This window comes from Salmo salar, chromosome 21, assembly GCF_965601325.2.
Source record: "Salmo salar chromosome 21, fSalSal1, whole genome shotgun sequence".
Lineage (NCBI taxonomy): Eukaryota > Metazoa > Chordata > Actinopteri > Salmoniformes > Salmonidae > Salmo > Salmo salar.
Genome location: NC_138311.1, coordinates 33,403,203 through 33,430,598, shown reverse-complemented (window position 1 = coordinate 33,430,598; position 27,396 = coordinate 33,403,203). Strand labels below are relative to the sequence as shown.

The window sequence follows — 27,396 nt, the reverse complement described above, 5'->3', positions numbered from 1 at the left end:
CTAATGCCTGCTACAAGAAGTTAGTCATTATTAGTAAATGTGCATTATGCATGGTTCTGGTTAGACAGATCCGTGATAACAAAAAGGCAGGGTAAATCATTTTGATAAAAATATTACATTATTAGTGGGTCTTATTTTTTATTTATTTAACTAGGCAAGTCAGTTAAGACCAAATTCTTACTTACAATGACGGCCTACACTGGCCAAACCCAGACGACACTGGGTCAAATGTGCGCCGCCCTATGGGACTCCCAATCACGGATAGTTGTGATGCAGCCTGGATTCGAACTAGGGACTGTAGTGATGCCTCAAGCACTGAGATGCAGTGCCTAAGACCGCTTCGCACTTATGATTGTGGAAGCCCTATATTTAGCCGAGGTATAACTTCACAAGCCTTGAATTCATTAGATTATTTCTGACTGACCCTTTAACTGTACAAAGGTTATTTAGAGAAGTTTATTTTTTTTGATATACGTAGTAGTCAAATGTTTGGACACGTACTCATTCCAGGGTTTGTCTTTATTTTTAATATTTTCTACATTTTAGAATAATATTTTATATTTAAGGTTCTTCAAAGTAGCCAACCTTTGCCTAGATGACAGCTTTGCACACGCTTGACATTCTCTCAACCAGCTTCATGAGGTAGTCACATGGAATGCATTTCAATTAACAGGTGTGCCTTGTTAATTTGTGGAATTTCTGTCCTTCTTAACTTCTTATGGATGGTGGCAGTATTGAGTCGCTTGGATGACTGACATGCCCAAAGTAAATTGCCTGCTACTCACTCTCAGAAACTAAGATATGCATATTATTAGTAGCTTTGGATAGAAAACACTCTGAAGTTTCTAAAACTGTTTGAATGATGTCTGTGAGTATAACAGAACTCATATGGCAGGCAAAAACCTGAGAAAAAATCCAACCAGGAAGTGACTTGTAGTTTTTCTATCTAATCCCTGTTCAAACTATAGTGTCTGTGGGGTCATTTTGCACTTCCTAAGGCTTCCATTGGCTGTCAACAGCCTTTAGAAACTTGTTTCATCCGTCTACTGTTACTGGGCAGAGAATAGGAGCTCAGTCAATCAGTGGACTGCCTGGGACCAGTGAGTTGTTTACTGCGCGGCTCGCTTGGAGCCCCGCTCCTTTTTCTTCTGTAATGAATACGGTATTGTCCGGTTGGAATATTATTGACGTTTTATGTTAAAAAAAGACCCTAAGGATTGATTGTAAACATCGTTTGACATGTTTCTACGAATGGTAATGGAACTTTTTGGCTCTGGTTCTACGCTCACGCGTTATGCCTTTGGATAGTGATCTGAACGCGCGAACAAAACGGAGGTATTTGGACATAAATATGGAGTATTTCGAACAAAAATAACATTTCTTGTGGAAGTGGAAGTCCTGGGAGTGCATTCCGATGAAGATCAGCAAAGGTAAGGGAAGATTTATAATACTAATTCTGAGTTTAGTTGACTCCAGAACTTGGCGGGTAACTGTATAGCTTGCTTTGATGGCTGAGCTCTGTACTCAGAATATTGAAAAATGTGCTTTCGCTGTAAAGCTATTTTAAAATTTGACAGCGGTTGCATTAAGGAGTAGTATATCTAGAATTCTTTCAATAACTGTTGTAAAGTTTATCAACGTTTATGATGAGTATTTTTGTAAATTGATGTCCTCATTCACCGGAGGTTTTGGTGGGAATACATTTTCTGAACATCACGCGCCAATGTAAAAATGGGGTTTATGGATATAAATATGAACTTTATCGAACAAAACATACATGTATTTTGTAACATTGAGTCCTGGGAGTGTCATCTGATGAAGATCATCAAAGGTTAGTCATTAATTTGAGCTGTATTTCTGGTTTTTGTGACACCTCTCCTTGCTTGGAAAATGTCTCTGTGGTTTTTCTTGTTTAGGTGCTGTCCTAACATAATCTAATGTTTTGCTTTCGCCATAAAGCCTTTTTGAAATCGAACACTGTGGTTAGATTAAGGAGAATCTTATCTTTAAAATGCAGTATAATACTTGTATGTTTGAGACATTTTTATTATGAGATTTTTGTTGTTTTGAATTTGCTGCCGTGCACTTTCACTGGCTGTCGTCATATCGATCCCGCTAACGGGATTCAAGCCATAAGAAGTTTAATGAGTTTGAGCCAATCAGTTGTGTTGTGACAAGGTAGGGGTGGTATACAGAAGACCATGTCCATATTATGGCAAGAACAGGTCAAATAAGCAACGAGAAACAACAGTCCATCATTACTTTAAGACATGAAGGTCAGTTATTCGTAAAATGTCAGGAACATTAAAAGTTTCTTCAAGTGCGGTCGCAAAAACCATCAAGCGCTATAATGAAACTGTCTCTCATGAGCACCGTCACAGGAAGGGAAGAACCAAAGTTACCTCTGCTGCAGCATGGCTACCACAGCATTCTGCAGCGATACACCATCCCATCTGGTTTGCGCTTATGGTGACAATCATTTGTTTTACAACAAGACAATGACCCAACACACCTTCAGACAGTGTAAGGGCTATTTGACCAAGAAGGAGAGTGATGAGTGATGCATCAGATGACCTGGCCTCCACAACCACCCAACCTCAACCCAATTGATGGTTTGGGATGAGCTGGACCGCAGAGTGAAGGAAAAGCAGTCAACAAGTGCTCAGCATATGTGGGAACTCCTTCAAGACTGTTGGAAAAGCATTCCAGGTGAAGTTGGTTGAGAGAATGCCAAGTGTGCAAAGCTGTCATCAAGGCAAAGGGTGGCTACTTTGAAGAATCTCAAACCCCTTTTTTGGTTACTACATGATTCCATATGTGTTATTTCATAGTTTTGATGTCTTCACTATTATTGTACAATGTAGAAAATAGTCCCTCACCAACATAAAAAACCTTGAATGAGTAGATGTGTCCCAACTTTTGACTGGTACTGTACCACTCTTTGAAAAAAATCAAGATATGAAGTTTTAGGCCATATCGCCCAGCCCTACTGAAAATACTATCCCACTTTAAATAACTAAACCATTCTCAATTCTTAAAGAATCCCAAGGTATAAACACATACCTTTGTTGGAGTAACATTGGCTGCCGTACGAAGGAGATACTGTCCGGCGTTATAAGCAGGGGATTGATTGTAATACATAGAGGGTGCCTGTGTGGTGGCAACTGTAAACAAAAAGAGGAAAGAGGGTATAATCAACATTCATAATTGAATATCCTAGAAACATTGCTATTTCAGTATAACACACAGTCAAACTACACAACTCAGCTGTGTACTGTGTTCCTACCAGTGAGGGGTGCTCCATGGAAGGTCTGTGCTGGGGGGTAGCCCTCCTGCATGCTCTCAGCCCCGTACCCATCTCCATACATTCTTTGGTGGGGTGACGCCATGCTGTCTGACGAGTGATGCCTCAGGTCATGGACCTCATTCTGCAACCCCAACCACACAGCACTTATCAACACAGAAACCATACATTAACATCTATAATTTAATAGGCACACTTGACATGGCTAACATCCATCTCCCAGATCCTCAAAAACAATGAAGCCAGGGGCTGACCTTGAGGCTCTCCACCTGCTGGCAGAGCATCTGCAGGAGGGACTTCTGGTCCTCCGCCCAATGAGGTGGCTTCTTTGGGGAAATCTGGAAATGGAGGATAATTCCCCCCCCCCCCCCCCATAAAGATATTTCGATTATTTATGCAAGAAAGATTTACTGTACAGGTTGTTTGAGTGCATGTATGTCCATGTTTGAAAAATAGGAAGAACAACTGTCTCACATATGTTTATAAGTCAACATTTATAATTAAACGTACCAGGTGTCTTTTGGAGGGAGAGGCCAAGCTCTTGCTGGGGGAGGGGGTTAATGGGGCGAATTTGACACAAGAGATTGAAGCAGCAGGCTTAGTAAACTGAAGGCTGGAGTGGACCGGTCCGTCCTCCTCTTCATCCATCGCTTCTCCACTCTCCTCCAGCTGCTGTTTCACATCATTCAGGAGATCCATCACCTCCTCCATCGAAACGGGCAGCTGGGACATAACACAGTGAATATGGTTGAATGTCATCTCATGCTTCCAACTCTTAAACTTTTGATTATATGAAGGTAACTGTAGCCTACTGTTCAGATGGGTTAAATGGAAACTCAAATCTGGACACTGACTGTAGGCCTATAACCTCTCACATAGCCTTAATATTAACTGCAGCAGAATTAAGCATTTCTTGCAGTAAAATTATACACAAAATGTGGGCAACATTTTTACTCAGGAACAGGAGTGGAGAAGTATTATTTCTTTCTTTCAGCATCTTGAGAATGCGAATGCTCAGATAACATCAGTAGAGGTGCCATCTATCTTTTTGTTGTTGTTGAGTTATTGCATTTTCTCAGATGTCAACTAGTTTGAAGCATTCATTCTATCGATTTATTCTGGAGAGCAAGGGTTAACTTAGTCTTCTAGGGCAACATTTAATGACAGAAGAGAAGCTGCATGTATCTAATTATAGAGAAGATGACTAACAAATAGCCTACCAAAATGTCAGAAATTATTAGTAGAAACGCATCAAAATCATGCAACAAAAGAAATCATGCACCCCTATCAAAGAATGGTTCTGCGGTCTTTGACTATAGCCTATAGCACATATTCTATATTTGTGGGTTAGGTGCGGGCCTTAGCTTTAGCAATTGCAGGCAAGTGAACAAATAGCTGACCCGCGCACCACTAGTGTGGGTGTCTAACCTTATCCATGTCGTCAGCGTTGGCATTGTAGATCTTGGACAGGTAAGTTCTGAACTTCCTGAGGAACATGATGCACCTATCCTGTGTCTCCTCCACACCGCTACCGGCCTCCTCGGACAGACGCTGGAAGATCTACAAAACACACAGAGATATATCAAAAGACACAATTCATAACAAACACATTTTGCATGGTAAAACAGAGAAAAACGCTGGCAGAATTTTTTACTGGGAGCTGCACTTAAAAGCATGGTGATGAAGTGCAGGTGACAGACTCCAAGACCAAGGTAGAGCAGTGAACCCCTCACTACATACCCTAGCTAGGTGCCAGTTAGACGAGATGTTGTTGATGGTCTCCAGGGTAGCGATAGCCTCCTCGGTCTTCCCCTCGATGTCCAGGAGGATTGCAAATGCTATCTTGGCCTCCTCCTCAAAGCCCTTCACTGATGGGATCTGCGATGAACACAAACACACTAACCAATAAAAATAGAGCAATGCACACATTAAAACTGGTCTTGTCAATTTTTTTGCTTGGCAACAGTGATTACATCGCACCGGAGTGAATAGCCGCCGTTTTACAGGCTCCTGACCAATTGTGCTATTTAGTGTCTTGTTTTGTCCTAATCTGAACTTTTTTTGTACATAGTGTTTCCACCATTGTTTCCTATGACCGAAAAAAGCTTCTGAACATGAGAACAGCTATCACTAACCTCCATTTGGACGAGTACTTCTACTTCAATGAGTCGGAGGCAAAAGACATACGGATTATCCCGGACCAGGCCCTGATCCACGACACTCGTATAGAGGTCGGCACGCGAGCACCCTGGTGAGACTGTTTCTACCCTCGGTTCTATTTGCGAATGTGCAGTCGCTGGAGAAAAAAAATTGGATGAGCTCTGTTCGAGACTATCCTATCAACAGGACATTAAGAACTGTAAAATACTATGCTTCTTGGAGTCACAGCTGAACAAGGATATGGATAATATAAAGCTACCTGGTTTTTCAATGCATCGACAGTACAGAACGGCAGATCCAGGGTGGTGGGTCTCTTTATTAACAACAGCTGGTGCGCAATCTCAAATATTAAGGAAGTATCAATGTTCTGCTCGCCTGAGTTACTGTAACTCATGATAAGCTGTAGACCATACTATTTATCAAGAGTATTCATCTGTATTTACCGCCACAAACCGATGCTGGCACTAAGACCGCACTCAACAAGCTGTATAAGGCCAGAAGCAAACAAGAAAATGCTCATCCAGAGGCGGCGTTCCTAGTGGCCGGTGATTATTTTTACTCCTTTTTCGTGATATCGGTAGTTACAGTCTTGTCCCATTGCTGCAACTACCCTACGGACTTGTGAGAGGCGAAGGTTGAGAGCCATGCGTCCTTGGAAAAACACATCCCTGCCAAGCCGCACTGCTTCTTGACGCACTGCTCGCTTAACCCAGAAGCCAGCCGCACCACTGTGTCGGAGGAAACGCCGTCCAACTGGCGACCGAAGTCAGCTGGCAGGAGCCCGGCCCACCTCAAGAAGTCGCTAGAGCGCAATGGGACAAGGAAATCCCGACCAGCCAAACCCTGCCCTAAACCGGACGACGCTGGGCCCTGCGACGAACCATCAAACAGGCAAAGTGTCAATACAGGACTATGATCAAATGCTATTACACCAGCTCTGACACTTGTCTGATGTGGCAGGGCTTGCAAACTATCACGGAATACAACGGGAAACCCAGCCGAGAGCTGCCCAGAGACGCCAGCCTACCAAATGAGCTAAAAGCCATCTATGCTCGCGTTGAGGCAAGCAACACTGTCCATGTGTGAGAGAACCAGCTGTTCCAGAAGACTATGATCACTCTCTCCGTAGCCGATGTGAGTAAGACTTTTAAACAGGTTAACATTCACAAGGCCAGACAGATTACCAGGATGTATACTCAGAGCATGCACTGACAAGCTGTAACCTATCTCAATGACTACCACCCCGTAGCACTCACATCTGTATCTATTAGGGATCCCCATTAGCTGATGCCAAGGCAGCAGCTACACTCCCTGGGGTCCAAACACATTAAGTCAATTACATTACATGTAAAACAAAAAATAAAACAGTACATCATAACATTATTATACCACTACAAATCTACAATACTCAGCAAAAACATCTCATGAACTGCACCAGATTTGCCAGTTCTTGCTGGCACCAAGGTACCTGCAAGTTCCCGGACATTTCTGGGGTGAAATGGCCCTAGACCTCACCCTTCGATCCAACAGGTCCCAGACGTGCTCAAAGGGATTGAGATTGGGGCTCTTCGCTGGCCATGGCAGAACACTGACATTCCTGTCTTGCAGGAAATCACGCACAGAACGAGCAGTATGGCTGGTGGCATTGTCATGCTGGAGGGTCATGTCAGGATGAGCCTGCAGGAAGGGTACCACATGAGGGAGGAGGATGTCTTCCCTGTAATGCACAGCTTGGAGATTGCAGGCAATGACAACAAGCTCAGTCCGATGATGCTGTGACACACCGCCCCTGACTATGACAGACCCCCCACCTCCAAATCGATCTCGCTCCAGAGTACAGACCTCGGTGTAACGCTCATTCCTTCGACGATAAACGCGAATCCGACCATCACCCCTGGTGAGACAAAACCGCGACTCGTCAGTGAAGAGCACTTTTGCCAGTCCTGTCTGGTCCAGCGACGGTGGGTTTGTGCCCATAGGCGTCATTGTTGTCGGATATGTCTGGTGAGGACCTGCCTTACAACAGGCCTACAAGCCCTCAGTCCAGCCTCTCTCAGCCTATTGCGGACAGTCTGAGCACTGATGGAGGGATTGTGCGTTCCTGGTGTAACTTGGGCAGTTGTTGTTGCCATCCTGTACCTGTCCCGCAGGTGTGATGTTCGGATGTACCGATCCTGTGCAGGTGTTGTGACATGTGGTCTGCCACTGCGTGGACGATCAGCTGTCCGTCCTGTCTCCCTGTAGTGCTGTCTTAGGCGTCTCACAGTAAGGACATCGCAATTTATTTCCCTGGCTACATCTACAGTCCTCATGCCTCCTTGCAGCATGCCTAAGGCACGTTCACGCAGATGAGCAGGGACCCTGGGCATCTTTCTTTTGGTCTTTTTCAGAGTCAGTAGAAAGGCCTCTTTAGTGTCCTAAGTTTTCATAACTGTGACCTTAATTGCCTACCATCTGTAAGCTGTTAGTGTCTTAACCTGTTGGGGCTAGGGGGCAGTATTTTCACGGAGGGATAAAAAAACGTACCCGATTTAATCTGGTTACTAATCCTACCCAGTAACTAGAATATGCATATACTTATTATATATGGATAGAAAACACCCTAAAGTTTCTAAAACTGTTTGAATGGTGTCTGTGAGTATAACAGAACTCATTTGGCAGGCAAAACCCTGAGACATTTTCTGACAGGAAGTGGATACCTGATGTGTTGAATTACCTTTAAGCCTATGCCATTGAAACACAGGGGTTGATTAATGTTTTGGCACTTCCTATTGCTTCCACTAGATGTCACCAGCCTTTACAAAGTGTTTTGAGTCTTTTACTGTGAGATCTGACCGAACAAGAGCCTTGGAACGGTGATGGCCGATTAGACTCTGGCGCACGAGTTCATGTTGGGTACCCTCGTTCCAATACGTTATAAAAGAGAATGCATTCGTCCACCTTGAATATTATTCATGTTCTGGTTAAAAAAGGCACTAATGATTTATGCTATACAACGTTTGACATGTTTGAACGAACGTAAATATATTTTTCCCCCTCGTTCATGACGAGAAGTCCGGCTGGCTTAGATCATGTGCTAACAACACGGAGCTTTTTGGATATAAATGATGAGCTTTTTTGAACAAAACTACATTCGTTATGGACCTGGGATTCCTGGAAGTGACATCTGATGAAGAGAATCAAAGGTAATGGATTATTTACATAGTATTTTCGATTTTAGATCTCCCCAACATGGCGGCTAGTCTGTATCGCAACGCGTATTTTTCTGGGCGCAGTGCTCAGATTATTGCAAAGTGTGATTTCCCAGTAAGGTTATTTTTAAATCTGGCAAGTTGATTGCGTTCAAGAGATGTAAATCTATAATTCTTTAAATGACAATATAATATTTTACCAATGTTTTCTAATTTTAATTATTTAATTTGTGGTGCTGACTTGACTGCCGGTTATTGGAGGGAAACGATTTCCTGAACATCAATGCCATAGTAAACCGCTGTTTTTGGATATAAATATGAACTTGATAGAACTAAAAATGCATTTATTGTCTAACATAATGTCCTAGGAGTGTCATCTGATGGAGATTGTTAAAGGTTAGTGCATCATTTTAGCTGGTTTTATGGTTTTGGTGACGCCTGTCTTTGAATTGACAAAACATTACACAGCTATTGTCAATGTACTCTCCTAACATAATCTAACTTTATGCTTTCGCCGTAAAACCTTTTTGAAATCGGACAACGTGGTTAGATTAAGGAGATGTTTATCTTTCAAAGGGTGTAAGATAGTTGTATGTTTGAAAAATTAGAATTTTGACATTTATTTGGTTTCAAATTTGCCGCTCTTGAAATGCACCTGCTGTTGATAGGGTGCACCACGGGTGGCACGCTAGCGTCCCACATAGCCCCAAGAAGTTAACGACCGTTCCACAGGTGCATGTTCATTAACTGTTTATGGTTCAGTGAACAAGCATGGGAAACAGTGTTTAAAATCCTTTACAATGAAGATCTGTGAAGTTATTTGGATTTTATGAATTATCTTTGAAAGACAGGGTCCTGAAAAAGGGACGTTTCTTTTTTGCTGAGTTTCTATATGTATGAAAGAGGAGGAGAGATTGACTTCATCACTGCTTGTATTTATGAGAGGTATTGACATGTTGAATGCACCGGGCTGTCTGTTTGAACTACTGGAGCACAGCTCAGACACCCATGCATACCCCACAAGACATGCCACAAGAGGTCTCTTCACAGTCCCCAAGTCCAAAACAGACTATGGAAGGAGCACAATACTAAATAGAGCCATGACTACATGGAACTCTATTCCACATCAAGTAACTCATGCAAGCAGTAAAATTAGATTTAAAAAAACACCTTATGGAACAGCAGGGACTGTAAAGCAACACAAACATAGGCAGACATGCATACACACGATAGCATACACACACGTACACATGGATTTTGTACTGTATATATGTGGTAGTGGTGGAGTAGGGGCCTGAGGGCACACAGTCTGAATGTATTGTAATGTTTTTAAAATTGTATAAACTGCCTTAATTTCGCTGGACCCCAGGAAGAGTAGCTGCTGCCGGGACCAATAATAAATACAAATATATATCTTGATTGCCAAGTCACTTTTAACCCTACCCACATGTACTGTGTACATAGTGTATTACCTCAATTACCTCGTACCCCTGCTCATTGACTCGGTACTGATACTCCTTGTACATAGCCTCGTTATTGGGTTACTATTTCCCTTTTTTTGTCTTACTTTTTACATTTTTACATTTACATTTTAGTCATTTAGCAGACGCTCTTATCCAGAGCGACTTACAGTAGTGAATGCATACATTTCATACAATTTCATACATTATTTTCTGTGCTGGCCCCCCGTGGGAATCGAACCCACAACCCTGGTGTTGCAAACACCATGCTCTACCAACTGAGCTACAGGGAAGGCTAACACTGCATTGTTGTGAATGGGCTCGTAAGTCAGCATTTCACTGTAAAGTCTACACCTGTTGGATTCGGCGCATGTGACCAATAAAATTCAATTTGATATCAAAAGTCTACACACATGCCAATGCTTTAACTCAGCAGACTAACAGTGTTGTGGCAGGATGGGTTCAAACCCAGTTGGTCAGAGAATCAGCTGTAGTGGTAGCTCACCTCTATGTCTCTAGAGGGGAAGTGTATGAACAGGGGGTCCAGTGGTCCAGGGATGCCACGGCTCCTCTTGATTTTGTCCAGCAGGGGGAGCACCACGTTCCAGTAGTGGACACTCCGCCTTATGTACTCGTGGTCGTAGTATGAGTTCACACCAAACCCCTGGGAATTACATCAGAACAGATGTTTAATCCGAATGCAGAAATGTAATTCCTTCAAAATCATTTTTACTAAGGACACCTCGTTCAGTGTCACATTCTCACAGTTATTTCGTTTTATATATTCATAATTTACTTTACCAAAGGGATTTAGTAGAATATTCTCGCTAGTCCGAGAGTTATAAATAATAATCATACGAAGTTATAAATACTATTGAGTAAATGCAGAGGTAATCATGTCAGACAGACACCTAGCACATATGTTCACTAATGTAGTGTGTGACAGAAAAGGGCAGGTGTCTCATCTGGCTGAGGGTGTTACCGCTGAGCTGAGGTGCTGGGCCCAGTGTATGGACAGGGCTGGTTGAAGGCCATGTTTCTCTCTGGCTCGCAAGGTGCTTAGTCCATGTTGAACCGTCATCCTCAGTTTGGCTGACATGCCAGGCCTACAAACACAGATACACAGAGAGTATTATACATACTAGGCCCGCAGACAGAACCAGAACCATAGTCATGTTAACCACAGAGCCATCAGTCAGCTTGACTTCTCCATCCTGGGCCTTTTCATTTTAACACTGACCTTATAGTAACACTTTACTTCATAACCATGTCATAATAGCTGGCAAATTGTCATAACCTGTCATAACACTGTCATGACCCATACATTTAGACCTGTTGTGACATATTACATTATTTTATGGCTGTTATGACACCTACATAGGAGTGTCAAAACCCACATTTATGCAAATGTGTTTTTTCCCTGCCAAGAAGTTTCCTTTCGTTTGAAAGTTTTTTTTAAAAGTCCTTTGTTGTTGAAATTAATTCTTTACAGTCATGTTCCCCCCCCCATCAAATTTTAAATAACTTCTACAAAATACACTTTATGACACCGTCATAAAGCATTGTGACCATCCTGTGTCACATTACTTGGACTAAGGAAATGCACGGACACTGTCATGAAGCATTATGACCATCATAATCATATAAGCCAGATAGGCCTATCACGTACATGCCCTTACATCAGATGTCAGTCAAAAAGAGGGAGTCTTGTCCTGCTCCTGAAATCTGCTCCTGCATTTATCCCAGTCATCAGAAACAGAGCATTGGGGTAGATGTGCACAATTAAAATAATTTAATATGGTGAATTTCATACCGTTGACAAGTTGGCTATAGTGTAATGGAATGTTTTGCCTTGTGTGGAAGGTTGAGAATTCATAAATTCATTAGGCCCTAATCTCTTGATTTCACATGACTGGGCAGGGGTGTAGCCATGGGTGAGCATAGGCCCATCCAATCACAATGAGTTTTCCCCCACAAAAGGGCTTTATTACAGACAGAAAAACTCAGTTTCATCAGCTGTCTGGGTGACTGGTCTCAGAAGTGAAGAAGCCGGATGTGGAGGGCCTGGGCTGGCGTGGTTACACGTAGTCTGCAGTAGTGAGATCGTTTAGACGTTCTCTAAAACAACGTTGGAGGTGACTTACGGTAGAGAAATGAACATTAAATTCTCTGGCAACAACTCTGGTGGAAATTCCTGCAGTCAGCATGCCAATTGCATGCGCCATCAAAACTTGAGACATCTGTGACATTGTGTTGTGTGACCAAACTGCACATTTTTGAGTGGCCTTTTATTTTCCACAGCAGAAGGTGCACCTGCGTAATGATCATGCTGTTTAATCAGCTTCTTGATATGCCACACCCTTCAGGTGGATTGATTATCTTGGCAAAGGAGAAATGCTCACTAACAGGGATGTAAACAGATTATTGTACAAAATTGGAGAGAAATACGATTTCGGGGATCTTTAATTTCAGCTTATGAAACCAACACTTTACATGTTGCGCTTCTATTTTTGTTCAGGACAGAGAGATATATAGTACCAGTCAAACGTTTGGACACCTCCTTATTCAAGGGTTTTTCTTTATTTTGACTATTTTCTATATTGTAGAATAATAGTGAAGACAAAAAAACTATAAAATAACACATACAGTGAGGGGAAAAAGTATTTGATCCCCTGCTGATTTTGTACGTTTGCCCACTGACAAAGAAATGATCAGTCTATAATTTTAATGGTAGGTTTATTTGAACAGTGAGAGACAGAATAACAATAAAACAATCCAGAAAAACGCATCTCAAAAATGTTATAAAATGATTTGCATTTTAATGAGGGAAATAAGTATTTGACCCCCTCTCAATGAGAAACATTTCTAGCTCCCAGGTGTTTTATACAGGTAACGAGCTGAGATTAGGAGCACACTCTTAAAAGGAGTGCTCCTAATCTCAGCTCGGTACCTGTATAAAAGACACCTGTTCACAGAAGCAATCAATCAGATTCCAAACTCTCCACCATGGCCAAGACCAAAGAGCTCTCCAAGGATGTCAGGGACAAGATTGTAGACCTACACAAGGCTGGAATGGGCTACAAGACCATCGTCAAGCAGGTGAGAAGGTGACAACAGTTGGTGTGATTATTCGCAAATGGAAGAAACACAAAATAAATGTTGATCTCCCTCGCCCTGGGGCTCCATGCAAGATCTCACCTCGTGGAGTTGCAATGATCATGAGAACGGTGAGGAATCAGCCCAGAACTACACGGGAGGATCTTGTCAATGATCTCAAGGCAGCTGGGACCATAGTCACCAAGAAACCAATTGGTAACACACTACGCCGTGAAGGACTGAAATCCTGCAGCTTCCGCAAGGTCCCCCTGCTCAAGAAAGCACATATACATGCCCGTCTGAAGTTTGCCAATGAACATCTGAATGATTCAGAGGACAACTGGGTGAAAGTGTTGTGGTCAGAGGAGACCAAAATGGAGCTCTTTGGCATCAACTCAACGTGTTTGGAGGAGGAGGAATGCTGCCTATGACGCCAAGAACATCATCTCCACCGTCAACTATGAAGGTGGATACATTATGCTTTGGGGGTGTTTTTCTGTTAAGGGGACAGGACAACTTCACCGCATCAAAGGGACGATGGACGGGGCCATGTACCGTCAAATCTTGGGTGAGAACCTCCTTCCCTCAGCCAGGGCATTGAAAATGGGTCGTGGATGGGTATTCCAGTATGACAATGACCCAAAACACACAGCCAAGGCAACAAAGGAGTGGCTCAAGAAGAAGCACATTAAGGTCCTGGAGTGGCCTAACCAGTCTCCAGACCTTAATCCCATAGACAATCTGTGGAGGGAGCTGGTTCGAGTTGCCAAAAGTCAGCCTCGTAACCTTAATGACTTGGAGAAGATCTGCAAAGAGGAGTGGGACAAAATCCCTCCTGAGATGTGTGTAAACCTGGTAGCCAACAACAAGAAACGTCTGACCTCTGATTGCCAACAAGGGTTTTGCCACCAAGTACTAAGTCATGTTTTGCAGAGGGGTAAAATACTTATTTCCCTCATTAAAATGCAAATCAATTTGTAACATTTTTGACATGCGTTTTTCAGGATTTTTTTGTTGTTATTCTGTCTATCATTGTTCAAAAACCTACCATTAAAATTATAGACGATCATTTCTTTGTCAGTGGGCAAACGTACAAAATCAGCAGGGGATCAAATACTTTTTCCCCCTCACTGTATGGAACACAGTGGTAAACAATTCAAAATATATTTTAGATTTCAGATTCTTCAAAGTAGCCACTCTTTGCCTTGATGACAGCATTGCACACTCTTGCCATTCTCTCAAACAGCTCCATGAGGTAGTCACTTGGAATTCATTTCAATTAACAGGTGTGCCTTGTTAAAAGTTAATTTGTGGAATTTCTTTCCTTCTTCATGCTTTTTAACCAATCAGTTGTGTTGTGACAAGGTAGGGGTGGTATACAGAAGACAGCCCTATTTGGTAAAAGACCAAGTCCATATTATGACAAGAAATAAGCAAAGAGAAACAGTCCATCATTACTTTAAGACATGAAGGTCAGTCAATCTGGAAAATGTCAACAACTTTGAATGTTTCTTCAAGTGCAGTCGCAAAAACCGTCAAGCGCTATGATGAAACAAGCTCTCATAAGGACCGACACAGGAAAGGATGACCCAGAGTTACTTCTGCTGCAGAGGATAAGTTCATTAGAGTTAGCAGCCTCAGAAATTGCAGCCCAAATAAATGCTTCAATTCAAGTAACAGACATCTCAACATCAACTGTTAAGAGGAGACAGTGTAAATCAGGCCTTCATGGTCAATTTCTGCAAAGAAACCACTACTAAAGGACACCAGTAAGAAGAAGAGACTTGCTTGGGTCAAGAAACACGAGCAATGGACATTAGACTGGTGGAAATCTGTTCTTTGGTCAGATGAGTTCAAATATGAGATTTTTGGTTCCAACTGCCATGTCTTTGTGACGCAGAGTAGGTGAATGGATGATATCCGCATGTGTGGTTCCCGCTGTGAAGCATGGAGGTGGTGGTGTGATAGTGCTGGTGACACGGTCAGTGATTTATTTAGAATTCAAGGCACACTTAACCAGCATGGCTACCACAGCATCCTGCAGCGATATGCCATCCCATCTGGTTTGCACTTATTGGGTGGGACTATCATTTGTTTTTCAACAGGACAATGACCCAACATACCTCCAGGCTGTGTAAGGGCTATTTGACCAAGGAGAGTGATGGGGTGCTGCATCAGATGACCTTGCCTCCACAATTACTCAACCTCAACCCAATTGAGATGATGTGGGATGAGTTGGATCGCAGAGTGAAGGAAAAGCGGCCAACAAGTGCTCAGCATATGTGAAACTCCTTCAAGACTGTTGGAAAAGCATTCCAGGTGAAGCTGGTTGAGAGAATGCCAAGAGAGTACAAAGCTGTAATCAAGGCAAAGGGTGGCAACTTTGAAAAATCTCAAACCACTTTTTTTGTTACTACATGATTCCATATGTGTTACTTCATAGTTTTGATGTCTTCGCTATTAACCTACAACATAGAAAAAAATTAAAAACCCTTGAATGAGTAGGTGTGTTCAAACTTTTGACTGGTACTGTATATGTCATGACAGTGATATGACGCTGGGTGTCAAGTAAAGTGTTACCGACATATATCAGTGATCAGTTCAAGTGAAGGAAGGAGGTAGGGAAGGGGGGTGCCTGGGTAACGTTTACAGAGCTTGTTTGTGTAGTCCCGTGTGGCTCAGTTGGTAGAGCATGGCAGTATGAAAAAAAAAAAAAAGCTGAAAATATATGCACTCACTACTGTAAGTCACTCTGGAAAAGTGTGTCTGCTAAATTACTATAATGTAAAATGTAGTAAAACACTTGATTTCAGACAACTATCACATAACTACAGAGATTATAACCCATCGCGACTCACGCAGCTCGTTTGTGTATGAGCCTGTAGACTGCATCCCACCAGTCCCTCTGTCTGTCTGTGAAGAGGAGGTGGAGGAGGGGCAGGGGCAGGCAGCGGGGCTCGTGTTGACCAGTAGAACTGAGCTTGGCCCTTTCCTGGAGCTGGGTGTGACTGCACCACACCACCCCACACAGGAACACCTAGACAGGAGAGAGGAGGGAATCACCCCAGTGTATTGTTAGAAGAAGAACACAAACACGTTCATTGTATTAGTTCTTAGTGCATTACAGGTCGTTGTATGAATAAAAAATTAAGCAAAAGGAAACCATCACTGATATGATACGAAGGACAGTATTAGGATTGTTATAAGGCCGTAACTGAACAGCTTAGATATTGTTAGTGCTGAGTGAATAACCAATATTTGTTATTTTCCTGTTTTTAAACAACTAATTGACCGACGTCGTTCAATTATTTGAATTCCATTTCGTTCCGTTTTTTTCCTGAGCTCAATACGCACATTGCGCTGCAGTTTCTCTAGAGATAAATCAAATCTAGCCCGAAATATGCAATGTAGTAGGGAGTTGTAGTTTCCAACAGGCCAATGTTCTACATAGTTTAGTGCAGAAAACATGATAATTAACTACAATAACCATAATCCATCGTGCAGCTAGTTGTCAGTCTTTCTTTTACGCCTGCTACGTAAGGAAAAGAAGAATGCGCGATCAAGAAGTAACTCCAAGAGAGCAGTTTCTTCATGAGGGAGTACCTGAAAATACATGATCTAAGTGATTCATTGTTGGTATTCAGCAGTCATAAAAGTATGCCTTATTTACTTCGAAGAACTACTAAAAATAGTGATTTTGTCAGACATCAGCTCTAGAGATGAGATGTCTTGATAATAAAGTAATCAAATAAAACAAACGTAATATACACAACTGAAATATTTGATTAAAGTAATGTGAATAAATGATGGTTAATAAGTGATAAGCAGACATGGGCAGTCACTACCATCATGGGACTTTTATAAATTGTTTTATTCTGTGATACTGAATTCAACTCACATAATGCATTTATAATGCACCAGTGCATTTAATGTTAAAAATAATTGAACCCGAAATCGAAATGTATAATTATTTTGTAATAATCTAACCGAAACAACCCCAAAGTGCACTAAAATCGCTCAGCACTAGATACTGTAGAGCCACGCCGACAACGCCCACCTCCAGGTCTAGCAGGCAGATGGACTCTGGTGTATTGGTGTCCAGTTTGGAGGTCTCCAGGTTGAGCCTGGGGAACAGCTGTTTGAGCCAGTCCCTCAGAGCAGGCCTCTGGGCCAAGAGAGACCATTGGAGGCCCAGCCAACACAGCTGCTGGAGGTCCCCACCATGGAGCTGGATGGAGCCTGGAGACAAAAATGTTAGAGATCTTATGTGTGAGATCAGCTGGGCTCCTGTTGTGTAGAGCCACACACACGCATCATACCGTTATCCCATTTGGTGAGGTCAGATATCTCTGGAGCCTGTGTGTTGATGGTGCGGATGTCATCGTTGCCAATGAAGGAAGTCCCGGCCGGAGCCAGAGGCCCAAACAAAAGCTCAAACAAAGCTCCCTGACCACTACGGTTCCCAAACGCCTCCACCACCTCTCTGACAAAGGTGTGCGTCTCGGGCTTGAGGTTGAGCAGCATGTGTCCAGCCTGGCTCTTTCTGTCACTGGCCAGCAGCTCCAGAGGCTGAGGAGGAGACTGGTCCCCTTTAGACACCTTGCTCCTCGGCCTGGGGACCTAAATATGACAAGTAGGAAGAATGAAAATAAGAAGTTGGATAGACGGGGACAATTATTTGCTACAAAGCCTCTAGCTTGTGTGTGTGTTACCTGGTAGGCCAGTAGATAGCAGAGAGCAGCCAGATCAATGACAGCCCGCCACTGCTGTTCTCTCTCCTGAGCCATCTTCAGCAGCAGAGTGCCAGCATGCAGGTACAGATGTCCCCTCATCTCCACATAGACCCCAGAGAGATCATCTGTTACACTGCCCTCTGCCTTCTTCAGGCCCTGCATCGCACAGTCAAAACTACACAGAGAGAGAGAGAAATGGGGTTAAATACTCACACACACACACAGTGCTACAATCTAATAGGACTCTACAGAGTGGTGCTCTAATGAAGGAGCTCTGTTGGTAGAGTAGTACAGCATTCACATGTCCCTGCCTAGCCTGGATGTGACAAACACCTCCAGAGGGCCTGGATGCTAGGCTGCAGTCCTTTCCCTTGCAGAGTCAGTCTCAGCAGGCTGCAGTGGGCCAAAAGTAGCTCTCTCTGCTGATGTTGACTCATCTTCTCATTGGACGAAACACTTGGCTGGGCTAGGGATTCCTGAGAAACACACAATTCACCACTTTACCATCGTACATGTAATTCCATAAGAACATAATTGTATTTTGTGAGCATCCTGCTGACCTGTAGAGTGTGTACTACAGTAGAGTACCAGCCCAAGCTGGATCTAAGCAGGCCTCTCTTCTCTGTGGCCAGACAGTGTTTGACAGCCTCCTCCAGCCTGCCATCGGAGGAGAACAACTGAACCAGCTTGATGTTGATATGGGCATCGCCAGGCCTCACAGCCAGCTCTGCCTGCAGTAGGTCAAACAACTGGTTCCATCCCCGCTGGCCCTGTTGATTCAGTAGGTGCTCCTAGAGGGAGAGTTAGTTAAGTAAAGTAAGGATTTTAAAAACAGCTGTTTCTAGCCCCCGTGCCCATCTGCTGCTAAACAACTGCTCCTAAGGGGAGAGAGAGTGAGGAGGGCATATGCATTAAACAGCTGCCAACTCAACAGGCACTCCTGGCGAGGGGGTGCGGGTAGTGATCATGGGTCAACCCAGTGCCACAGTTTGTAAACAATCCTCCAGCCACAATGCAGTCAGTCTTTAGCCTTGACCCACTATTTTAGGTTAGGCAAACCATTTTAAACAATCAAAAAATAATTTTAATACAGGAAATCAATACTGTGTTAGAGCTCTTACCTTGAGGTTGAAGACAGCAGGGTGTCCAGGCAGCAGCTTGGCAGCTTTCTCCACCCAGAACTCTGCTCTGCTGTCTCTCTCGGTCTTACTGACCAGCAGCTCAGCCACCTTCAAAACCAGGTCCCTCTGGGCTGGGTTCAGGTCCACAGAGCGCTGGACGGACACACACATACAATTAAAGACCAGAAAGCATCGTCAGATAGCTGTGATCCTCCATTGCATATAGGGCTGGGCGGTATGGAATAAAACTGCATCAGAATGAGTTGCCAATTTCTTATATAATTGTGTTCTATGCTTATTGTACATTTCTAAAACATAGACTAGATAGTTAGTATAATAGTCTTTGGCTAAAATGCTGCTAGCAGTATTGCAATGCCATGCACGACAAACAGCATTCATTTTCCAGAATGAATGTTCATTAATACTTCTGTTTTAGTAGTGTCTGTTCTGTGAGCAATTTGAGAAGTTGAGCAATTTGAGAAGTTGAGCAATTTGAGGAGTTGAGACATAAAAAGGGTATCATTAGAAATGTTAACTTCTCTATTACAGTAAAAGAATGTCTCTGTTTCAGTGTCCATATGACTGTTTCTGTTGGACCAAACCGCTTGTCAGAGAGGAAGAAGTGATCTCTCATATTTGTTGTTGTGAGTGGCAGGGGCTTGGTGTGTGTAAACAGAGAGAAAGAGGCAAAGCGAGAGGTTTCACTCTCGCCAAAATCTGTCCAAAATAAGCTCATTGTGTTTTCTATGGGCTTATTTTGGACCTACACTGCCTTCCCTCCTTTGGGACAATGACTCCCACTGTTAGGGAAGAGACATGAGCATGTTGTCATTATATACAGATCCCTGGTTTAAAATGGGAAGGTGCACACAGCACAGAAGGAGCCAAGACCAAAAAAACATGAGAACAAGCGGACATAAACACTCATAAAAACGAGATTTTTAAAAAAAGCTTGCAAAACAGGCATTTGGAATATCACGCTAAAACATTACATTTATTCCCCAGCACTAATTGCATACACAACTGGCATAGTTGTTTCTTCAAAAACAAATCAATCATATCAAACTGGATGACTGCCAAAGCCTAAAGGACAGGGTAATAAGATACTATAGCAGTAGTATGTAATTGAGCAACTGAGAAGGATCTTACCTTGTAACATCCTATGGCCTTGTTGATATCTCCTTCCCTCTCATAAAGTGTGCCCAGGAACTTGTGTGCTTTGGGATCTCTTTCCGACACCTTCAGATATGCTGATACATGTCTAACAGAGGGGACCAGGCATTCAGAATAGAACCACAATACACACAAAAACGGCATCATTACCCACTTCAATGTCAACAATGTCTGCGTTGGTTGTGTTCAGGGCTTACCTTTTAGCAAGTTCATACTCTTTAGCCTCGAAGTATAATTTAGCAAACAAAAATCCTTTAATTGGTTTCTGCGGAAAGATCACATAGGCCTAATTTAAAGTAAGGTTACACTCTTTGTTATAACAACTAGATCGCTAACTAGCTAACGTTACAGATTACATACATTTTTCGTTAGCTAAAATGGGTAGCTAGTTAGCTAGCTGGATCCATTAAATATAAATTGTTAGCCATGTACAAATCATGTAAGAAAGGTAATGATGGCTGTTTTCCAACGAATCGTAGGAAGAGTGACACAGCCATAACGTTAACTAGTTAGCCGGCATAAAGCAAGCTGATGGACAGGTTTCAAAAGCTAGCCAGCCCTGCTGCCCGCATTTTGAACGAAGAAGTGTTCCTTGCAATGGATTAACTTGAGATGTCCCAGCTCCCATTTTAGTTAGGCACAATAGTTAGACAAAATGATCCGTTAGCTACTTATTGTTTCAAACTTAGTCTATTAATAATATTGATAGCTACGTTCAATGCTTAATGTACTATTAGCTGTAATAACTACCAGCTAGGTGTAGCTAATTGCCAGGCCAAGATGGCAGTAGCAGTTAGCCTAGCTAGCTAGGTAGTATACGCAGGCTGAAAAGCCGGGTTTGACTCACCTCTTTGAGTGAAGGAGAAGAACTCTCTACTGAATAAATATATTCGTCCACTTCGGCCTTATTTCGCCGCATGGCTGTGTAAAGCGTATTTTCTTATAATTCAAAACTAAAATTGCATAGAGTGACAAAACTCATCCGAAAAAGCAGGAATCGTAATTATTACCCCCACTGCTTAGCTAATCAGCACTTTCTCCCCGCTTCTGCCGCGAGGACGTCACGTGGTACAAAACGTAGGTGAACCATGACGTGTGATTGGTCGATACTTAGCCCATACGTGTTGAAAATCAGGTTTAACGCACATACACTCAGCAAAAAAAAGAAACGTCCTCTCACTGTGAACTGCGTTTATTTTCAGAAAACTTAACATGTATGACCATAACAAGATTCAACAACTGAGACATAAAGTGAACAAGTTCCACAGACATGTGACTAACAGAAATGGAATAATGTTTCCCTGAACAAAGGGGTCAAAAGTAACAGTCAGTATCTGGTGTGGCCACCAGCTGCATTAAGTACTGCAGTGCATCTCCTCCTCATGGACTGCACCAGATGTGCCAGTTCTTGCTGTGAGATGTTACCCCACTCTTCCACCAAGACACCTGCAAGTTCCCGGACATTTCTGGGGGGAATGGCCCTAGCCCTCACCCTCCGATCCAACAGGTCCCAGATGTGCTCAATGGGATTAAGATCCGGGCTCTTCGCTGGCCATGGCAGAACACTGACATTCCTGTCTTGCAGGAAATCACGCACAGAACGAGCAGTATGGCTGGTGGCATTGTCATGATGGAGGGTCATGTCAGGATGAGCCTGCAGGAAGGGTACCACATGAGTGAGGAGGATGTCTTCCCTGTAATGCACAGCGTTGAGATTGCCTGCAATGACAACAAGTTCAGTCCGATGATGCTGTGACACACCGCCCCAGACCATGACGGACCCTCCACCTCCAAATCGATCCCGCTCCAGAGTACAGGCCTCGGTGTAACGTTCATTCCTTCGACGATAAACGCAAATCCGACCATCACCCCTGGTGAGACAAAACCGCGACTCGTTAGTGAAGAGCTCTTTTTGCCGGTCCTGTCTGGTCCAGCGACGGTGGGTTTGTGCCCATAGGCGACGTTGTTGCCGGTGATGTCTGGTGAGGACCTGCCTTACAACAGGCCTACAAGCCCTCAGTCCAGCCTCTCTCAGCCTATTGCGGACAGTCTGAGCACTGATGGAGGGATTGTGTGTTCCTGGTGTAACTCGGGCAGTTGTTGTTGCCATTCTGTACCTGTCCCGCAGGTGTAATTGTTGGATGTACCGATCCTGTACAGGTGTTGTTACTCGTGGTCTGCCACTGCGAGGACAATCAGCTGTCCGTCCTGTCTCCCTGTAGGGCTCTTTTAGGTGTCTCACAGTACGGACATTGCAATTTATTGCCCTGGCCATATTTGCAGTCCTCATGCCTCCTTGCAGCATGCCTAAGGCACGTTCACGCAGATGAGAAGAGACCCTAGGCATCTTTCTTTTGGTGTTTTTCAGAGTCAGTAGAAAGGCCTCTTTAGTATCCTTAGTTTTCATAACTCTGACCTTAATTGCCTACCGTCTGTAAACTGTTAGTGTCTTAACGACCGTTCCACAGGTGCATGTTCATTAATTGTTTATGGTTCAATGAACAAGCATGGGAAACAGTGTTTTTTATTTATTTATTTTCTTACTTTTATTTAACCAGGTAAGCTAGTTGAGAACAAGTTCTCATTTACAACTGCAACACAAACAACAACACAGAGTTACACATGGAATAAACAAACATTCAGTCAATAATAATATAGAAAAAGTCTATATACAGTGTGTGCAAATCAGGTAGGATAACGGAGGAAAGGCAATAAATAGGCCATAGTGGCGAAATAATTACAATATAGCAATTAAACACTGGAGTGATAGATGTGCAGGAGATGAATGTACAAGTAGAGATACTTGGGTGCAAAGGAGCAAAATAAATAAAAGTATGGGGATGAGGTAGTTGGATGGGCTAATTACAGGTAGGCTATGTACAGGTGCAGTGATCTATGAGCTGCTCTGACAGCTTGTGCTTAAAGCTAGTGAGGGAGATATGAGTCTCCAGCTTCAGTGATTTTTGCAGTTCGTTCCAGTCATTGGCAGCTGAGAACTTGAAGGAACGGCGGTCAAAGGAAGAATTGGCTTTGGGGGTGGCCAGAGAGATATACCTGCTGGAGCGCGTGCTACGGGTGGGTGCTGTAATGGTGACTAGTGAGCTGAGATAAGGCAGGGCTTTATATAGCAGAGACTTGTAGATGGCCTGGAGCCAGTGGGTTTGGCGACGAATATGAAGCGAGGGCCAGCCAACAAGAGCGTACAGGTCGCAGTGGTGGGTAGTATATGGGGCTTTGGTGACAAAACGGAAGGCACTGTGATAGACTGCATCCAATATGCTGAGTAGAGTGTTGGAGGCTATTTTGTAAATGTTTTATTTTTTTATTTATTTTTATTTCACCTTTATTTAACCAGGTAGGCAAGTTGAGAACAAGTTCTCATTTACAATTGCGACCTGGCCAAGATAAAGCAAAGCAGTTTGACACATACAACAACACAGAGTTACACATGGAGTAAAACAAACATACAGTCAATAATACAGTAGAAAAATAAGTCTATATACAATGTGAGCAAATGAGATGAGATGAGGGAGGTAAAGGCAAAAAAGGCCATGGTGGCAAAGTAAATCCAATATAGCAAGTAAAACACTGGAATGGTAGATTTGCAGTGGAAGAAAGTGCAAAGTAGAAATATAAATAATGGGGTGCAAAGGAGCAAAATAAATAAATAAATGAATACAGTAGGGGAAGAGGTAGTTGGATGGGCTAAATTATAGATGGGCTATGTACAGGTGCAGTGATCTGTGAGCTGCTCTGACAGCTTGTGCTTAAAGCTAGTGAGGGGAGACTCCAGCTTCAGAGATTTTTGCAGTTCGTTCCAGTCATTGGCAGCAGAGAACTGGAAGGAGAAGCGGCCAAAGGAGGAATTGGCTTTGGGGGTGACCAGAGAGATATACCTGCTGGAGCGTGTGCTACAGGTGGGTGCTGCTATGGTGACCGGTGAGCTTGGTGACAAAACGGATGGCACTGCGATAGACTGCATCCAGTTTATTGAGTAAGGTATTGGAGGCTATTTTGTAAATGACATCGCCGAAGTCGAGGATCGGTAGGATGGTCAGTTTTACGGGGGTATGTTTGGCAGCATGAGTGGAAGATGCTTTGTTGCGAAATAGGAAGCCAATTCTAGATTTAACTTTGGATTGGAGATGTTTGATGTGAGTCTGGAAGGAGAGCTTACAGTCTAACCAGACACCTAGGTATTTGTAGTTGTCCACATATTCTAAGTCAGAACCGTCCAGAGTAGTGATGCTGGACGGGCAGGCAGGTGCAGGCAGCGATCGGTTGAAGAGCATGCATTTAGTTTTACTTGTATTTAAGAGCAGTTGGAGGCCACGGGAGGAGAGTTGAATGGCATTGAAGCTCGTCTGGATGGTTGTTAACCTGTTGGGGCTAGGGGGCAGTATTTGCACGGCCGGATAAAAAACGTACCCGATTTAAATTGCCGAGAAATGAGAATATGCATATAATTAATAGATTTTGATAGAAAACACTCTAAAGTTTCTAAAACTGTTTGAATGGTGTCTGTGAGTATAACAGAACTCATATGGCAGGCCAAAACCTGAGAAGATTCCATATAGGAAGTGCCCTGTCTGTCACGGTTGTCGTTGGGAAAGGAGGACCAAAATGCAGCAGGAATGTGGATGCTCATCTTTACGTTTATTAAAATAACGAAGTGAACACCAAAATAACAAAAGAACGAACTCACGATCAACGAAACAGTCTTGAAAGGCTTACTCACGCTAAACAAGAAACAGGCAAAACAAGAAACAATCTCCCACAAAATACAAACCAAAACACACCCTAATATATAGGACTCTCAATCAAAGGCAAAGAGACAACACCTGCCTTCAATTGAGAGTCCCAACCCCAATTAACTAAACATAGAAACAGATTTACTAGACAAAACATAGAAATACATGAATATGACACAGTGCCCAAAAAACCCCGGAATACATAAATCAAATGCCCTTCTACAAAAACCACCACCCCGAACGACATAAAACAAATACCCTCTGCCACGTCCTGACCAAACTACAATAACAATTAACCCTTATACTGGTCAGGACGTGACAGTACCCCCCCCCTAAAGGTGCAGACCCTGGACGCACCTCCTAAATAAACCAGACCCAAAACAACAACAAAAATTCCCCCTAAACTAAAGGGAGGGAAGGGAGGGTGGCTGCCGTCACCGACGGTACTTGTGCTACACCCCCCCTCCCCAACTCACCTATGCAGGTGGTGGTTCAGGCTCCGGCCTACTGTCCTCCAAAATGCAGACCGACCCGATCAGCCTCGGGCCGTAGGCAGACATCCCTCGTTCTGGATCGTAAGCTGACCTCCTCCTTTCCACACTGTAGGCAGACTCAATCATTAGACAGTTCATTATTATTAGTCCTATATTGTCAGGCTTACTCAGTTCCAGGTTGTTGCTAGACTCCCTTGGTTTCGGGTCATCGGCCGACTCTGGGCAGACGGGCCACTCTGGCTGATCCTGGCATACGGGCCGCTCTGGCTGATCCTGGCATACGGGCCGCTCCGGCTGATCCGGGCAGTCGGGCCGCTCCGGCTGATCCGGGCAGTCGGGCCGCTCCGGCTGATCCGGGCAGTCGGGCCGCTCCGGCTGATCCGGGCAGTCGGGCCGCTCCGGCAGCTCCGGGCAGTCGGGCCGCTCCGGCAGCTCCGGGCAGTCGGGCCGCTCCGGCAGCTCCGGGCTGTCGGGCCGCTCTCGGCAGCTCCGGGCTGTCGGGCCGCTCCGGCAGCTCCGGGCAGTCGGGCCGCTCCGGCAGCTCCGGGCAGTCGGGCCGCTCCGGCAGCTCCGGGCAGTCGGGCCGCTCCGGCAGTCGGCCGCTCTGGCAGCTCCGGGCAGTCGGGCCGCTGCTCTGGCAGCTCCGGGCAGTCGGGCCGCTCTGGCAGCTCCGGGCAGTCGGGCCGCTCTGGCAGCTCCGGGCAGTCGGGCCGCTCTGGCAGCTCCGGGCAGTCGGGCCGCTCTGGCATCTCCGGGCAGACTGGCCGCTCTGGCATCTCTGGGCAGACGGACCGCTCTGGCGGCTCCTGACTAGTGGGCGGCTCTGGCATCTCCGGGCAGTCGGACCGCTCTGGCGGCTCCTGACAAGTGGGCGGCTCTGGCGACTCTTGACTGGCGGGCGGCTCTGCGACTCTTGACTGGCGGGCAGCTCTGGCGACTCTTGACTGGCGGGCAGCTCTGGCGACTCTTGACTGGCGGGCAGCTCTGGCGACTCTTGACTGGCGGGCAGCTCTGGCGACTCTTGACTGGCGGGCAGCTCTGGCGACTCTTGACTGGCGGGCAGCTCTGGCGACTCTTGACTGGCGGGCAGCTCTGGCGACTCTTGACTGGCGGGCAGCTCTGGCGACTCTTGACTGGCGGGCAGCTCTGGTGACTCTTGACTGGCGGGCAGCTCTGGCGACTCCTGACTGAGCCGACGCACTGGAAGCCTGGTGCGTGGTGCTGGTACTGGGGTTATCAGCCTGGGAACACGCACCTCCAGGCTAGTGCGGGGAGCGGGAACAGGACGAGTCGGACTGGGCTGACGCACTGGAAGCTTGGTGCGTGGTGCTGGTACTGGGGGTATCAGCCTGGGAACACGCACCTCCAGGCTAGTGCGGGGAGCGGGAACAGGACGAGTCGGACTGGGCTGACGCACTGGAAGCCTGGTGCGTGGTGCTGGTACTGGACGTGCCAGACTGGGAAACCGCACCTCCAGGCTAGTGCGTGGAGCGGGAACAGGATGTATTGGACCGTGGAGGCTTACTGGCGATCTCGAGCTCAAACTTGGCATCGCCTTTTCTGGCTGGATGCCCACTACCCCCTGGTAAATGCGGGGTGCTGGTATAGCGCGTACCGGCCTAAAAATACTTGGCCTTGCCATAGTACCCATTACCCCGAAGCACAAGACCTGTCCATTAACTGGCTTCCCAGAAAAGGTACGGGGATTTGGCCTGGGGCTCCAAACTTGCCCCGCCAAACTACCCATATGCCCCCCCCCCCAAAAACAAATGATTGGGGCTGCCTCTCGGGCTTAATCGCCAGTCGTGTTCCTCGGTAGCGTTCCCGGTCTTTGCTCCACTTTTTCCATGGGCCCTCTCCGGCCATAACCTGTTCCCATGTCCATTTCTCTCGTTGGTCCAACTCGAATTCCC

The 27,396-nt window shown here is 44.7% G+C and overlaps 1 protein-coding gene across 4 annotated transcripts in view; it reads right to left on the bottom strand.

Annotated features, from left to right (window-relative positions):
- LOC106582213 (E3 SUMO-protein ligase RanBP2) overlaps positions 1 to 21,297 on the bottom strand; it is a 35,329-nt gene extending 14,032 nt beyond the window's left edge. For all 4 annotated transcript variants that reach the window (XM_045704683.2, XM_082967104.1, XM_082967102.1 and 1 more), the window contains exons 1-18: positions 21,086 to 21,297; positions 20,436 to 20,503; positions 20,215 to 20,326; positions 19,066 to 19,218; positions 18,505 to 18,735; positions 18,278 to 18,420; positions 17,924 to 18,119; positions 17,531 to 17,831; positions 17,269 to 17,450; positions 16,070 to 16,248; positions 11,098 to 11,221; positions 10,621 to 10,779; positions 5,045 to 5,182; positions 4,733 to 4,864; positions 3,815 to 4,027; positions 3,559 to 3,642; positions 3,287 to 3,428; positions 3,064 to 3,164 (exon numbers count right to left, since the gene is read on the bottom strand). In XM_045704683.2, coding sequence (XP_045560639.2) covers positions 3,064 to 3,164; positions 3,287 to 3,428; positions 3,559 to 3,642; positions 3,815 to 4,027; positions 4,733 to 4,864; positions 5,045 to 5,182; positions 10,621 to 10,779; positions 11,098 to 11,221; positions 16,070 to 16,248; positions 17,269 to 17,450; positions 17,531 to 17,831; positions 17,924 to 18,119; positions 18,278 to 18,420; positions 18,505 to 18,735; positions 19,066 to 19,218; positions 20,215 to 20,326; positions 20,436 to 20,503; positions 21,086 to 21,157 — 2,730 coding nt within the window. In that variant the 5' untranslated portion in view covers positions 21,158 to 21,297. The remainder of the gene's footprint in view (positions 1 to 3,063; positions 3,165 to 3,286; positions 3,429 to 3,558; positions 3,643 to 3,814; positions 4,028 to 4,732; positions 4,865 to 5,044; positions 5,183 to 10,620; positions 10,780 to 11,097; positions 11,222 to 16,069; positions 16,249 to 17,268; positions 17,451 to 17,530; positions 17,832 to 17,923; positions 18,120 to 18,277; positions 18,421 to 18,504; positions 18,736 to 19,065; positions 19,219 to 20,214; positions 20,327 to 20,435; positions 20,504 to 21,085) is intronic.
- Between the last annotated feature and the right edge of the window lie 6,099 nt (positions 21,298 to 27,396).